The following is a 15,748-nucleotide window of genomic DNA, read 5'->3' as shown; positions in this document are numbered from 1 at the left end:
AATGTTTTATTTGAAATGGAAAGTAGGTTAAAAGAGGTAAAATCATATAAATTGGAAAATATATATTTAATGACAAAATATGTTTTTCACTGGATCATAAAAAAGTTACTATATATTCTGATGTGAAACAAACATTTTTCTAACAGGTTTGCCAAAATTTGTTGTTTTTAGCTGACCATACAACATTTCCTCCTACTCATCTCCGGCAAAATTCAACCACATTTCAGTGGCATGGTCGTATGCCAAGTATACTGGATGAGCAGCATAAAATGGTGGAGGAGAAAATGATCGAGTTTCAAGATTTGCTTAAGGTTGTCCAAGATTTAGGAATATTCTCTTGCAATTGTCTTCTAACTATGATGTGCGTTATTCAGTGAAATGATGAATTTTATATCTAGCAATCTTTTCAATCCACAGGTTAGGATACAAAAATTTTCAGAAGAATTGTTATTATATGACAAGCAAGTGGAAGAATTTAAGGAATTTGGCGATCTGGAAGAACTTCCCCAATATCTAAAGAAAGCTCAAGCATTAGATAACAAGCTTCAGTTAGGTTTGGAGAGAATTGACGAATTTAATGCTGATGAAAGGGCATTTCAGTGGGAGCAGTCTGATTATCCACTGCGAAAACAGGTAGGATTTATGATTTTTTTAAAATTTTCTATTTCAAATGGATGAATGTAGAATTTGTTTGTCAAAAATTTAAAAAATATATTATCTGTAAACTTTGATGTCACTAAAACTCCATTGATATAAGATGAACTTGGAATCAGATTATTGCTAAGTGTTATATTATTTATGACTTTTACGAAGAGCCGTTTCATATTTTTGACTGCTAAAACTATTTTGGTTTAATCTATATTTGGAGGATAAAAAAATGATTTGAAGTCTCCTGCTGATATTTTGTAAGTATAAAATATCAGCTGAAAATATTAAGTATGTTTTTATCACCTTGGGATGATTCCATATGAGTAGTATTTTCAAGTTATATGAGAGTTCTTGTAATATTGTGTTACAACTATGCATAAAATTGTAATTAACCCCTTGTACAGCATTTCTGTTACAGTACATATTCTTCGAATCTTGACTGGAATGATCTTGATTTTGATTAATTAATAAATGTTTTATGAATGTGTACTTTTAGGTTGCTGATAAATTGAGTCCATTCCTCAAATTGTATGAAAATTCATGGACTTTCATTACCAAACATGAAAAATGGATGAGTAGTGAAGTTGGATCCCATGAACCAGAAGACATTGAAGCAGATGTTGGTTATTATTACAGAACCGTTCATAAGTTAGAAAAAAGTTTTGCTGATCTCCCTCTGGTGAAGAATCTTTCTGAAAAGGTATTTTTATGATCACTTTCTTATATTTTCATTCTTGTATACAGTGAACCATCTATTAATCATGTACAAGAAAAATAAAATGAAAAAGGAAATAATGAAATTGGGGACGGAGATAAACATTAAAAAAAGCAATTAGATGCAATAATAAGTGTAACCTGAAATCTATTGATTGGTTCTTATCCAAGATATCAAATTTAGAAGGCATTATCTAAGCTGTGCCAGAAGGTAATTTTTTCTGAAACTCATTTAGTATAGGGTGAATAGAAAAATACCTGAAAAAATTGACTGTAGCAGAGAAATATGCAAAATGCTTCATTCCGGGTACTGTTTCTGTATTTGAATAGAAGTTTTGTTATCAATGGATTAGAAAGAAAGATTATAATGACCATGTTTTGCAATAGTTTCCTAAATTAAAAAAAAAATGATTTTAAGTTTGGATAATGGATGGTTTGGATAATTAAGGTTCCATTGATGGGACAAGCCTTCCCTTCATACATAAATTCAAGACTTGTGAACAGTCAAAAATACCATATGATCATTAACAATAAAAAAAACATGTTTCATGCATTGAACTCGAGAGTCAGACAGGTTCTATAATCCATTAATCCATTTGTTGTTTTTGGTACCATTCCAAGAATCATACGTTAGAATTTCTTCATGCCGTTGTTTGTACGATTGAAGATTTAAATAAAACAGAAAATTTTATGGGTTAATTTTATTGTTGATTATCATTGGGAACTAGGTATCATTTAAAGGCGTATTTTTGCAGCCTGCTCAGTAAGCACTTTAATCTCTTTGTTACTTTCTACATTGGAATCTCTCATCATCTTTATATGCACAGTAGAGCCTTGGTTATGTTGTAATGTTAGGTACGGCAGGATAGGATAAATGAAAATAATAGATTATCATTATATGTACGTATGTATATAAGGTGTGGGCTATTGTGACCACATTTTCATGTATCTTTTGGACAAGTGTTGATCTATTTTTTCTTTATTTCTTTGTTCCAATTGTTCATTTTATTCACTATTTCAAGGAATTTAAGATGGTGATATATACTGGTTGTTGAGTAACTGCTTTTCCCCCACCTAATGGCTACGCAGCAAAATTGCAGCGCATATGTACTAAATATCATTAGTCATAAAATTCGTTCATTACTGTTTTCTTTTAACTTAAGTGAGGTAGTAAATATTTTAAATTATTTATGATAAATTATTGCACTCATTGCCCAGGATTATAAATTAATCAATCAGGAAAAGCAACCCCACTGATTTGCCACCCCACTGATTTTGAATTATGACTTGCATCCAAGACTAATTACTGCTTTCTGTTCAACATACTGTAGTCTTGATACTATGTGCCAGGGCCCACAACCATTAACTGATCATATTAAAAAAATGGTTAGCATTGACAGGATTCATGATTCTATTGTAAAATCACTACGCTAAACACTCGGCTTAATTCATGTACCTGTGGTAATTAACATTTTGATATGAGTATAGAATGAGATGCAATTAATTTGTTTTTATTTCATCTAGGTTGTAGATCAAATTAAAGGCTTTAAGGAGCACATGCCTATAGTTCAAACTTTAGGGAATCCTGGTATGAAAGCAAGGCATTGGGAGCAAGTTTCAGAAATAGTTGGCTTCCCCATCAAACCTGGCCCAGAACTCACTTTGGCTAAAATTATTGACTATAGTCTCAATGACTACTTACCACGTTTTGAAGTCATAAGTGAATCAGCATCTAGAGAGAACCAACTGGAGAAAGCTTTCATAAAGATGACTAATGAGTGGGAATTACTTGAGTTTGTTGTTATACCATACAGGTAAGTCAATTGAAACAAGAAATTAATATTTATACAATTCTACAAAAATCCATGGCCTTATTTATCTACGCTAATTAGTTAAGACACTTTTCCATTGCTCAGCATGTCATTATAAATATGTTAAAACAAAAAATCAAAACTATCCATAAAGTCATACCTCATTTATTGGAAGGGATGTTTTCCAAAGAGTCTTTGATTTTGACACATGCAAATTTGTGTAGAATGAGAGAATTTTAAACTTACAGAAGAAAGGAATTAGCTCTATGGACCAAAAATATTCATCACTTATAGTATTAGAAACTAAACATATTCTATTTAAAAGTTTTGGGAATGCTTTTTTGTAACAATATTTTCAATTATTTTATCTAAAGATAATATGCATGTATAAGTAACTGTGTTTTGTGATAAATATTTTTTATGTCAAGTTTTGTCTTGAAAGGAAAGCACATAACAGAATACGAAGCAGTTTTTTTGTGTGTAAGCAATGAGCAACTAAAACTCTGTATGATGCAAAAATCCCATTGCAGTACTTACACACGATATCCATGTCCTAAAATCTGAAAGTGAATTTTGCTGGCATATATCCAATGGCTCAAAATTGGGCCTACTTGGATAAAAATTTCCTGTTACAGCTAGTTAACTTTGTACTTTTTATTTTAGGGACAGTGGCACTCATATCATTACTCAGGTGGATGATATTCAAACTCTTCTAGATGAGCACTTGATGAAAACCCAGACAATGAGAGGATCACCATTCATCAAACCATTTCAAAAAAGCATTGCGTAGGTATAACCTATTTAAAATAGTGTATATTTTCACAGTTTAGTAAAGGGTTACTACGAAGGTTAAAATGTTACTACTAAGTGGAAATACCTGATGGTATGGTTAGTTGATTGGATAACAAACGAGTCATTAGATTTGAACCCCCTGGCTGGTTTTAATTTTGTGCTATTTACTTATGATTTTAATTGATGAAATCAATATGTTTTATATATTAAAAAAGATATACTAAAAATTACCTTATGTTTTGTAAGTCTTATTTAGCTGTTTTTCTTCATTTGCTGAAACACCTACAAATCTTTTGATTGCGGGATACCCTTTGTTAATAACTTCTTTATTTGGAATAGAATAACGAAATAAAGAAATTTTAATTCCTCCCTATGTCTATGCACTGAAGTACACTAAGTCAAGGTGTTGCGATGAATACACACACCAATGTGACAATTCCACTGGAAACTATTTTCAATAAGAAACTCTTTAACAGAGTAATTTTCTGGAATATGTAATTGTAATTTCTTTCTAAATTAAGAAATATCACTGTTTACTTACAAGTTCAGAGGCAGTTAATCAAACAATCTTTTTCTCATATTTTTCGTTCATCAGCTGCACATTGATTGTATGTAATTATAAATCAAATCAGAATGCATTTAATGAAATATAAATTAAGAATTAGAAAAACTGTTATAATTTGCATTGTTCTTAGGCTGTTATAAGGAGCAAGCCTTCAACTTTTTGAAAAAAATTGCAGTGCTGGCTATAAATGAATGTTCTTGCATTTTATATTAGTCAATATTTATATTTGATTGTGTACCTATACATATTCTTCTCAGTTAATAAATTGTTTGATTTTTATAATCTTAGAGACTGGGAAGACAAACTTATGATGTTGCAAGAAATTCTGGATTCTTGGACTAAAGTTCAGTCTACATGGCTGTATTTAGAACCAATATTTTCATCCCCAGATATTCAGTCACAGATGCCAGAGGAAGGAAGGCGCTTTAGTGCAATAGACAAGGTAAATAAGAATTGCATGCAAAAGACACAAATGTAGGTTGTTAAATGAAGACATTCCTTTAAAAAATATTGATTCCTCTTTTCAGACATGGCGAGAAGTGATGAGGACTGTCGTGAGTGACCCCAAAGTTTTGTCAGTGGTATCTATTGATAAGATGTTGGAAAGACTTAAAAAATGTGATGATCTGCTGGAAGCTATACAAAGGGGTTTAAATGAATATCTTGAAAAGAAAAGATTGTTCTTTCCTCGATTCTTCTTCCTTTCCAATGATGAGCTACTGGAGATTCTCTCTGAAACAAAAGATCCTACTAGGTATTGGTGGTCATTTATAATTGGTTAAAATAATTCTCAGTAATAAATTCTATGCTATGAATGAAACAAACTTTGATTTGAAAAAAATAACACCAATGATAATCATGGCTGATGAATGAGGTTTTATGGACAAAATGGAAATTTTGTCCCTGTCAATGGACTTTTTGTCATAATTAATATGTTAAAGGTAATATGTAAATAAAAAGGGAAAGATAGGCTAGTGGGTGGAGTATTTGGCTAATGACTAGGGGGCCCAGGTGACTTTGGAGGTCTCCAGTTTTACTCAATCTGCATGATATTTTGGGCATCATGTTTTCCTGAGAAACCACTGGCAACACTGGGAAAGGAACTTTTGCCCCTACCCTGTTGTGTGAATTTCGCATGTCTTGAAATAAGGAGCTTTACCCTCATCCATCTAACCAACCTTCAGGTTAATTAATACCATTGGTTTATGAATAAAATAAAATTTCCTCCATAGAGATAAAAACTTGGTATTTACATGATGTGTAATGTCTACTTCTCATCCTTTGTATGGGTCCAGAAATTGATCTCAAATTACAGTGCCTTTTATGAATTTATAAATTTTACAAGAGTATTTTCTGAATTACTTGTTTTAAAAATTGAAAAATGTGAATTGCACTCCATTAAGGTAAATTATCGGTGAAGTTAAGCATTTAGTGAAGTCTTAACATAAATGGCTCTTCCAGAGTTCAGCCACATCTCAAGAAATGTTTTGAGGGAATAGCAAAACTTACCTTCACTGAAGAGTTGGAGGTCACTCATATGCTGTCAAGTGAGGGAGAAGTGATTGAACTAGTGGACATCATTGCAACTGTTGCTGCTCGTGGTCAGGTTGAGAAGTGGCTCCTTGATTTGGAAGCTGATATGAAGAAAAGTGTTCATAAGGTGTCTATTTATACTTGATTGTGATAATTTTATTTGTTGTATTAATCTGAATATCTGGATGTTCAGAGTTTATGAAAATCGCAAGTATACTACACAGATAGCTATACTTCTTATGAGATTATAGGTCATTCAAAAACATTCTAAATCAATTTTTTATGATTCACTATTAAAGCTGAACCAATCTAAATTAACACCATATCTTTTTCATGAAGGAAGTGTGATTTTATCTTTCTAGATGGTTCATAGTGCTCTTGAGGCATACCCCATCAAAGATCGTGATGCTTGGGTTCTTGATTGGCCTGGGCAAACAGTATTGTGTGTCTCACAAACTTATTGGACATCTGAAATGCATGAGGCTATCAATGAGGGTGCTGAAAAAGGTTTTCCAAGATATCTTGACCAATGTAATACTCAAATTGAAGCTGTTATTGAATTAGTCCGTGGAAAACTGAGCTTACAAAATCGTATCACTCTTGGTAAGTTATAATTGAAAAAAAAATGTTAGCTTCAGTTGATGATAGATACACTACAACTACTGGCAAATAATGAAATATTATTAATTACTGGCCAATAGTTATGGAAAGTACTTTTTCCAAAACTTTCAAGGCCATGTATCTCATCATATCTTGAATGAGATGGTCGACTTTCCAATGCTAAGTATGGATTCAGATGTGGTAAATCAGCCAAAACTGCCATGTATCAAGTAATTCATTATATATTAAGATTCATGTATTACAAGTATGAAGCACTAAGGTTATTTTTGATTTGTTACATCTTTTGACAGTGTTAATCATGACCAACTCCTTATGCAATTGGAAAATATAGGAATTAATCCTATTCAATGACTGAAGTTTCATCTTAGCATTTACTCTCAGTAGTAAAATTAGCAGTAGATGGGCTTTAACTTGTTGAGACTGTCACTGTAGCATCATATTACAGTGTAGTGTAACTATTTTACAGTAAAAATTCTATTATGTGGGAATACAAAGTTGTTGATCCTTCCTTGTGCTCTTCATTTCACATAATATATTCATGGCAATATGGCCATAGATAATTTTCTCCCTTATTTTGCAAAAAAAAATTAAACTTTATCAGGCGACAATTTTGATTTAGATGCAAAATTATATCATTCACGATATTTCTGGAACAAATAAACAAGGAAAACTGCTCCTGTAAGCCACTTACTATATGTCACTATAGAGAGACAACAGTCTCACCAGAATCTACAGACAAAATAAGAAATTCGATATAACAATTATCTATGGTATTAGTGAAATTAGAAAGTGCTCAAGTCCATATTACATGAATTCATATTGGTAACTGCTATTTTTTGTTGTAAAAATTGTGTTCTAATAATAACCAAAGTAGCTCTAAGATTGCTATGGACTGCTTTCATAGAAATCAACAAAGACTGCATGAAAGAAAGTCATTTGTAAGGGTTGATTGCTGTTCAAGTTTTCAGTTTTTTGTCATAAGAGAAAAATTTAATTTGACTCAGTTTACCCTATTAATGATGAACCTATATGAATTATATCACTTGTTCTGATACAACTTCAGGATTAAAAAAATATGTATGTATCATGGTTTTCTCAGATTGATGATTGGTCTGAAACCAATATTTAAACTAAATTCTTTTACATTTTTAGAAGCTACATACAGTACCTTTTTCATGCCTTTTTCTTTCATAACAAAAATTATCCATGCATGTTCAATAACAATTTGAATGTATTCACCATTTCAGGTTTAGGTGCCTAGATCTTTTTCGTGCACACTCATTAAATGTTTGTGGCAAGACCATCAGTTGACCTCCTTCATTAGGATTTAAAGAAGGGTCAACATTAGCAAATATTGTGAAAAATTCATCTTGCATGTTTATGGGACCTTTTGTGTAACTTTATGCCATTAATTCTAAGTACTCTCAATGTTACTTCTTTGTCTATCTTTCATTACACTCTTAATTTTAATTGACAGACTTTTGATACCAAAATGAAAAGTTTTGACATTCTGTAGAACAAAATAATATCATTTCTCTTGATTAAATTCTCTTAATTAAATATGCATCTATTTATAGTACTATGTACCTGTTCTCTGGGCGCAGGAATTTTTGTGATGCATCATTTCCAATTATGAAATCAGCCAATCAATAGCCTCCATGGTTGTTATAGAGTGTTAAATATATGGAATACTTTTATCTTCTCTTCAGGTGCCTTAGTTGTCCTTGATGTTCATGCAAGGGATGTATTATCATTGCTCATAGAAAAAAATGTGAAGAGGGAAGATGATTTTCAGTGGCTGTGCCAATTGCGCTATTATTGGGGTGTAAGTAACAAGAAAAATATAATATTTTGGTTTCTGTAATATTTAATTAAAATAAGTTTTGCATTTCAAATTTTAATGAAGTTGTAGAGATTTTAAGGCATAATTAATAATGAGGCAGCTTTTTCTTCCACTCTATTTGGACACATATTAATCCTTGAAAGCTGAAAACAAAATGATGTACATATTGAAATTCATGAATATGAAATCAGGTGACTAATTTTTAGTTTCATATGAGAAATTTCATTATAACGAATGCTTAATATATTTCAGGATGATAAACTGGATACTAGGATGATTACTGCTTCCCTTTTATATGGGTTTGAGTATCTTGGAAATTCTCCACGTCTTGTCATAACTCCACTAACTGATCGATGTTACAGAACACTTTTTGGAGCTCTGCAATTACATTTGGGTATTCCAATTATATACTATTTCATCATGTAATTTTGGATTTAGATTTAGATCTGTTTACAGCTAATTTATCACAATTCTTTCTTGTCAGTAATAAATTCATTTGACAGTCTTGTTTTTCATTCTGCTTAGGTGGGGCTCCAGAAGGGCCAGCTGGAACTGGAAAGACAGAAACCACCAAGGATCTGGCCAAAGCTGTTGCCAAGCAATGTGTAGTGTTTAATTGCTCAGATGGGCTGGATTATATTGCCTTAGGGAAATTTTTCAAGGTAATCTATTGATGAGTTTCCCATGAAATCAATATGTAAGAACATCTCTCTTAAATGAATGAATTTGTTTTTATGGAAATTGGTTTTGAAGAGTTTGAATATTAGTTTTGGCCTTGAGAAGTTTGTTTAAGGATAAATGATTTTTTTTAGCAAGAGTTGACCTTACTGAAGTGGATATTACCTGCATTTTAAAATTACCCATAATTAGCCAACTTGCTGGTATCTCTATCCTCTCCATCCACTTCCATTTAATGTTTTCCTCACCTATTATCCCTAAGGTGAATAAGTGCGAGGACTTGGAGAAAAATCCATTGACACTCTAAGAGATGCAACAGGTAAAATATAAACTGAAAAAGAGAGATGTTGACTATTATTTAGAGGAACTATGAATAAATAGGGAGAATATATTGTGAAGATTGTAGGTCCATAAGTTTGGATTTACGAGGTTGGCCCCATAAGTACCCGGCCTGACCTAGATATGGCGGTAATTGTTTGAAAAATATCACTGTATTTGAAAGTATGCAATCTATAAAGCATATGTTTCAAGTTTGAAGACACTGCGTTGTTTATTAACTCTTTGGCAGCCATCGACAATGAACGCTTTCAGTGACTTTGTGAAAATGGAGAAAATTGGTCATTGTTATGCGATACAATACTTTTATTTTAAAGGCCTCAGCCCAACAAATATCAAAGCTGAACTGGATTCTACTCTGGGTGAGTCTGCTCCTTCATTTACAACAGTAAAATATAGGATAGCAGAGTTCAAGCAATAGCAGAGCATGAGCTGTCAAGACAAGCAACGCATTGGTTGACCATATGAGGTGACGACTCCAGAAACGGTGAAGAAAATGCACAAAGTGATACTGGATGATTGTCAAGTGAAAGTGCGCAAGCTAACAGACATAGTAGGCATTTCAAAAAGTGTGGTACATCGCATATTAACTAAAAAATTTGGACAGCTTGGAGAAAGCTGTGTGCAAGATGGGTACTCAGCTCTGCTAGGTTTGCTCACACTCGAGCAAAACCAGTGTCGTGAAGATACTTCAATTGAGTGTTTAGGAAAGTTGCACAGCAACAAAGCAGAATTTTTGCACCGTTTCATAACCACGAATTAAATATGGGTCCATTACTTCACACCCGAGACAAAAGAACAATCAAAACAATGAATTCAAAAGGGAGAACCAGCTCTAACAAAGGCAAAGACTGTTTCATCTGCAGGCAAGGTCATGGTGTGGGTTTTTTGGGATGTGCATGAGATAATTTTCATTGACTCTCTTGAAAAAGGAAAAACTATCAACAGTGAGTATGATGTGAGTAGTACTTATTACAATGTTTGAGCAAAATAATCAAGCAAATGTGGCCACATTTGCCTAAGAAGAAAGTGTTGTTTCATCAAGACAATGCACCCGCTCACAAATCCATTATTGCAATGGCCAAAATTCATGAATTAAAGTTTGAATTACTACCTCATGCACCCTATTCGCCAGATGTAGCTCCCCTCAGATTATTTTCTGTTCGCAAACTTGAAAAAATGGCTTGGTGGTCAAAGATTTTACAATAATGAAGAAGTGATGTCGGCAGTTAATGGCTATTTTGAGGAGCAAGAAAGTTCTTGTTATTAAAAGGGTATTGAACTTATTGAACATCACTGGGAAGAGTGTATAGAGCTGAAAGGAGATTATGTTGAAATATAAATGCATTTTTTTCCAAAATTTTTGTGTTTTCTTTGTTGGGTCGGGTACTTCTAGAATTTCCCTTGTAGTAAGGGAATATGATAGTGATAAGAATAGCATAGGACTAGGAATGTGAGACTGCAAGGTAAAAGAGGAATTAAATGAAATTGAATCAAAAAAGGCTGTGAGAATAATATCCCTGTAGAAATAATCAAGATTTCAGGAAAACAGGAAAGGGAAAGTTTGTATGAGCTCTTTCATTGCATTTATGAGGGGGAATTTGGCTGGAAAACTTTGTTGGATCAGTATCGATACCTATTCCAAAAAAGTTAAAATTGGTAGTGTGTGACGACTAGTAAGTTTGATTTCACATGTGGCAAAAGTGGTATTCACTTAGGATCATCAACGAGAGAGCAAATGTGCACTTATGTGTAACTGTGGAGGAGTTAAGTTTGGGTTTAGAATGGGGAGAGTAGAAAGGAGTGTAGAGGAACATTGAGTATAACCAGGGTGTGTATGGATGCATAATGGATTTTAGGATGTTTGAAAGAGCAAACTGGGCACAATTAATGGGAATTTTGTGGAAGATAGGAGTCCCTTGAAGAGAGAGACCAATTATCTGGAACCTGTGCATGTCTCAGACAGTGTGTTGCTCCAGGGCCCCTCAAAACCTTATGATATCCTGTTAGACTACTGGTAATAATAATTAAACTTAGAGATTTGGTAGTAACTGTGATAGTTTTATGAAATTGCTATTGAAAAAAATTCCCCTAAACTAGTAATTGAGTTACAGAGCTCTCATTTTCTTGTTAAATATACGGCACAGTGCTAGCCATTGTGAAGTTCTAAATAAAAATCAAGGTTAATGTATTTTTGTTTGGATGTTTGAGATTTTATTTAAAATTGATTTATAATTTTGACATCTTTTATAATCTGTTAGGTTTCTACCTGCTATGTGAAAAATTACTTGATTAACTTTATTATAGGGACTAGCTTCTTGTGGAGCATGGTCATGCTTTGATGAGTTTAATCGCATTGACCTGGAAGTGTTGTCTGTGGTAGCGCAGCAGATTCTTACAATTCAGCAAGGGATTAATAGTGGGCTGCCCGCTATTGTATTTGAAGGAACAGAAATAAGACTTGATCCTACATGTGCAGTGTTCATTACAATGAATCCAGGATATGCTGGTCGTTCAGAACTTCCTGATAATTTAAAGGTATAGTACTTCACCCTTTCAGTAAGATTTGAAATTGTGGTGAACCCTCAATGGGATTATGTGGTGAGAAAGTGTCTGCCAGTTGGCAAAATGGCCACATATCCTTTATACATAATCTAAGTGCTTAAGTTCCATTTCACATTCCTTTGACTACTTTCACTTTGTGCCATGCGCCTCAACACAAAATATGTATTATTGGTTGATTTTATCAAGAATGCCTGAGAGGAGTGCTTGAATGCCAAATAACCTATTATGGGTAGTGAATGTGCGTTGATTTTTAAAAAGTCTGTGATAAATATTTCTCACCCTCCACCAATTAGTATAGATCAAACTAAACTCTGTATTTACTGATCTAGGTATGAAAACATTGTCCTCGAGTTTATGCTGTCTTTTTAAATAATGTTGCATTATTGAGAATTCAGACACTTGACAGACTGAGGACTTGTGGCAAAACTTATAAAATCATTTTCAATTGAAAAAGTCTCTTTGAGTTTTATTTGAATTTATTTTAAAAGTTAGTTCAGTCTTCTATTTATTGGCTTTGAATATTGATTTTGGTGAGCATTTTTGGTATGATTTGTAATTCTATTAAATGAGTTATTCTTGACCACATGTCAACTGAAATTGTTGTAGGGGAAATATGATTGCATGGAGTTGCTAATTAAAAAGAAATTAATGAACTGATAGATAACAAATGTTTTAAAACATTCAGATGCTAGTATTAATTTCTGTAATAAGTTTTCTCTTATAAAACAGTTTCAAATGTTCGAAATTGGTATTCATCTGTGATTTGAATTGCTATGATATGATGGTTCAAAAAAAAGTTAATGCTCTGTGGTTTAGAGTATGATAAATGATAAAATTATGAGTTCAGAGAGTTATGCAGTTAAATAACTAAAGCATCATAATATGTATGCTTACATATAAACATTTTTGACTGGTTTCTAAAATTTCAGGCCCTCTTTCGTTCAGTAGCCATGATGGTACCAGACTATGCATTGATTTCAGAGATAGTTCTTTACTCATATGGATTCATTAATGCAAGACCATTAGCTGTGAAGATTGTTGCCACCTATCGACTGTGTTCTGAACAATTGTCCTCTCAGCCGCATTATGACTATGGTAATTTTATGTCAAGTAATACCATTATTTCTTAATAAATAGAGGGTAAGTGAAAGGAGGAGGATAATATGATGATAAATATGAAATTTTAGATTTTGGCATATGTTTCATAGAAATGAAATGATAGTATCACAAAAAGCTTTAGTTCTGTAAAAAATGAGTGTATGTTTGTAGTTAATCAAAAGGCCATTTGATCAGGAATCTGTGCATTAATTGAAGTAATGATTGAGGCTGGTGATGTATTGACTGCTCTAGTGTGCCATTGCTACCAAAATGGGGCTGTAATTCTAGAGTTGTTGTCATAGTTACTTTTCTTGTTGTATCAGGAAGTCCATTATTAGGAGAACACTTTCTTCATCAGGTTTCTCATCTGATCTTAAATAGGTCAAGGTTTGTCCAAGAATGCTCATACACAAATTATCTGGTATTGTCCAATTATTTTCAAGGGGAATTTTAGGGGACCACCTCATTTTGAAACCTGGACGGAAATAAGGGGCAAAAATGATTTTAAAATATTTGCTCGTGAGAGCACATAAAATTTAGATGGTTATTTAGATGGATGCTTCTCCATAAATATTGCTCACCTCTTGTTGAAAAATTTGAAAATGTTACTTGATAGTTTTTAAGGGTATACAAATATGCTCATACATTACTAGATGTATCCTTCATCTTCTTAGGAATGATATGTCGTCATTGACCTTATAAAGATAGAAAGTGTTTTGCATTTTTGTTCTACCATTATGAAGTTTTTGCTCATCTGTTTAGGTATGAGAGCTGTGAAATCCGTGCTAACTGCCGCTGGTAACTTAAAACTTAAATATCCTGAAGAATCTGAGGATATACTCATGCTACGCTCCATTATAGATGTCAATCTCCCAAAGTTTTTAACGCATGATCTCCCCCTTTTTGAGGTAAACCCTAGATGTTATGATATTATGTCATGAGTAGTGAATTAATATTTTAATTTTACATGAAATTTAAGGAAAATAGAAAAATTGGAGGTCTAGTCTTCTAAAATAATAATTTCCATGCATGTACTGCTTGCAGGGAATAGCATCAGATCTTTTTCCAGGAGTTGTTCTTCCTACACCAGACTACACTTACTTAAATGCAGCAGTAGAGCGAGTGTGTGAAAAGGAAAATTTGAGCTGCACACCTTCCTTTCTTGTTAAAATTCAGCAGATATATGAAATGATGATAGTGCGACATGGATTTATGATAGTTGGTCCACCATTTGGAGGAAAAACTACTGCTTATCGTACTTTGGCTGGAGCTCTTGCTGATGTGGAGGAGAGAGTGAGTAATTAGTTATAAAAGACTTGGTCATTTTGATTTCTCCAAATTGTGGGTGAAGGACATGGAAAAATGGTTTCAATCTAGGTGCTTTAATAAACTGGATTTTTACACTTTTCTAACATGTTAACTCTCAATGTTGTTCATGTAATCGCAGACTCCACAAGTTTTAAAATCCATCCTATGTAGTATGCAGCACATACTACTGCTTTGTAATGTAAATTTTATGCAATGTAGGATCTGGTTATTACTCTTCTTTCTCTGGGGTGATCAGGAGGGGAGGAAGACTGGAAAATTTCTTTATTATTACTTCTGAAAATTATAATTTAATGAGTGAGAATTCAGAAAAATGCTACTTAATTTTTTTGTTTAGGGTGAAATGGATGAGCATCGAGTTCAAATTATTGTTATAAATCCTAAAGCCATTACAATGGGGCAGTTGTATGGCCAGTTTGATCCTGTTTCTCATGAATGGTCGGATGGAGTTCTCGCTGTCAGCTATCGTCAATTTGCCACTTCACAAACACCTGACAGGTAACATTTAATTTATTATGTATATTTTAAAAGAAGATTTTTTATTGACTGAAATTTAGGGTGAAAAATTCAGAATTTTCTCATGAAGTCTTAATTTGTTATGTCCTATCCACACACCTTAAAACCTTATCAAGCGATTGAAGCTAAATTTTATTTCTGAAAGCAGTTTCAATTTATGTTGAAGATGTATGCTGAAAAATGCTGTTTATAGAAACAAATATTTATTGAAACGAATTTTTGCAACAACTCTAAATCCATGTGGATACTAATGAGCTAAATCCTAAATAGATGAATATTATTCAAAATAATGTTTCATTAAACAATGGAAATGCTATTCTTATGTAAATGAATATTGATGAAGATTAAGCTTAGATAACCTACCCAGTAGAGGTGTGATTTGTTCTGCCCTGTATGTACTCTCTCCCATTAATTATGGCCTTAATATCCTGCTACCTCTCGATATTTACCCACTCACTTTCTCTGCCTATTTTGAACTTCACCTAATTATATATTATATGCCTAATAATTTGCAGAAAATCCTTGGTTTATCATAATGCAATTGGTATGTCTAATGACCAACGTATTCTGAAAGTGTCAGCTTTGATGACTTTTTTAAGAAATTCCCTAAGATTGAGTGAATGGCTACACTTTTTCAAATGCTTGCAAAAGTAGACAGGTGAATTAAATTGTGCGAATTTCTTAATTGTAAGATGCTCTATT

General features: G+C 32.9%; 1 protein-coding gene across 1 annotated transcript in view; it reads left to right on the top strand.

Annotated features, from left to right (window-relative positions):
* The first annotated feature begins 276 nt into the window (after positions 1 to 276).
* Dhc36C (Dynein heavy chain at 36C) overlaps positions 277 to 15,748 on the top strand; it is an 86,232-nt gene continuing 70,760 nt past the window's right edge. Inside the window, exons 1-17 of the mRNA XM_071585851.1 lie at positions 277 to 311; positions 418 to 633; positions 1,145 to 1,348; positions 2,887 to 3,176; positions 3,837 to 3,959; positions 4,819 to 4,972; positions 5,058 to 5,284; positions 5,992 to 6,190; positions 6,426 to 6,666; positions 8,394 to 8,509; positions 8,780 to 8,921; positions 9,053 to 9,189; positions 11,849 to 12,079; positions 13,036 to 13,201; positions 13,967 to 14,112; positions 14,249 to 14,497; positions 14,868 to 15,028. Of these exons, the coding sequence (XP_071441952.1) occupies positions 285 to 311; positions 418 to 633; positions 1,145 to 1,348; positions 2,887 to 3,176; positions 3,837 to 3,959; positions 4,819 to 4,972; positions 5,058 to 5,284; positions 5,992 to 6,190; positions 6,426 to 6,666; positions 8,394 to 8,509; positions 8,780 to 8,921; positions 9,053 to 9,189; positions 11,849 to 12,079; positions 13,036 to 13,201; positions 13,967 to 14,112; positions 14,249 to 14,497; positions 14,868 to 15,028 (3,029 nt within the window). The 5' untranslated portion in view covers positions 277 to 284. The remainder of the gene's footprint in view (positions 312 to 417; positions 634 to 1,144; positions 1,349 to 2,886; positions 3,177 to 3,836; positions 3,960 to 4,818; positions 4,973 to 5,057; positions 5,285 to 5,991; positions 6,191 to 6,425; positions 6,667 to 8,393; positions 8,510 to 8,779; positions 8,922 to 9,052; positions 9,190 to 11,848; positions 12,080 to 13,035; positions 13,202 to 13,966; positions 14,113 to 14,248; positions 14,498 to 14,867; positions 15,029 to 15,748) is intronic.

This window comes from Hetaerina americana, unplaced genomic scaffold, assembly GCF_022747635.1.
Source record: "Hetaerina americana unplaced genomic scaffold, ioHetAmer1.1.p SCAF_1, whole genome shotgun sequence".
NCBI classification, from domain to species: domain Eukaryota; kingdom Metazoa; phylum Arthropoda; class Insecta; order Odonata; family Calopterygidae; genus Hetaerina; species Hetaerina americana.
This window is presented reverse-complemented; position numbering and strand designations above follow the sequence as displayed.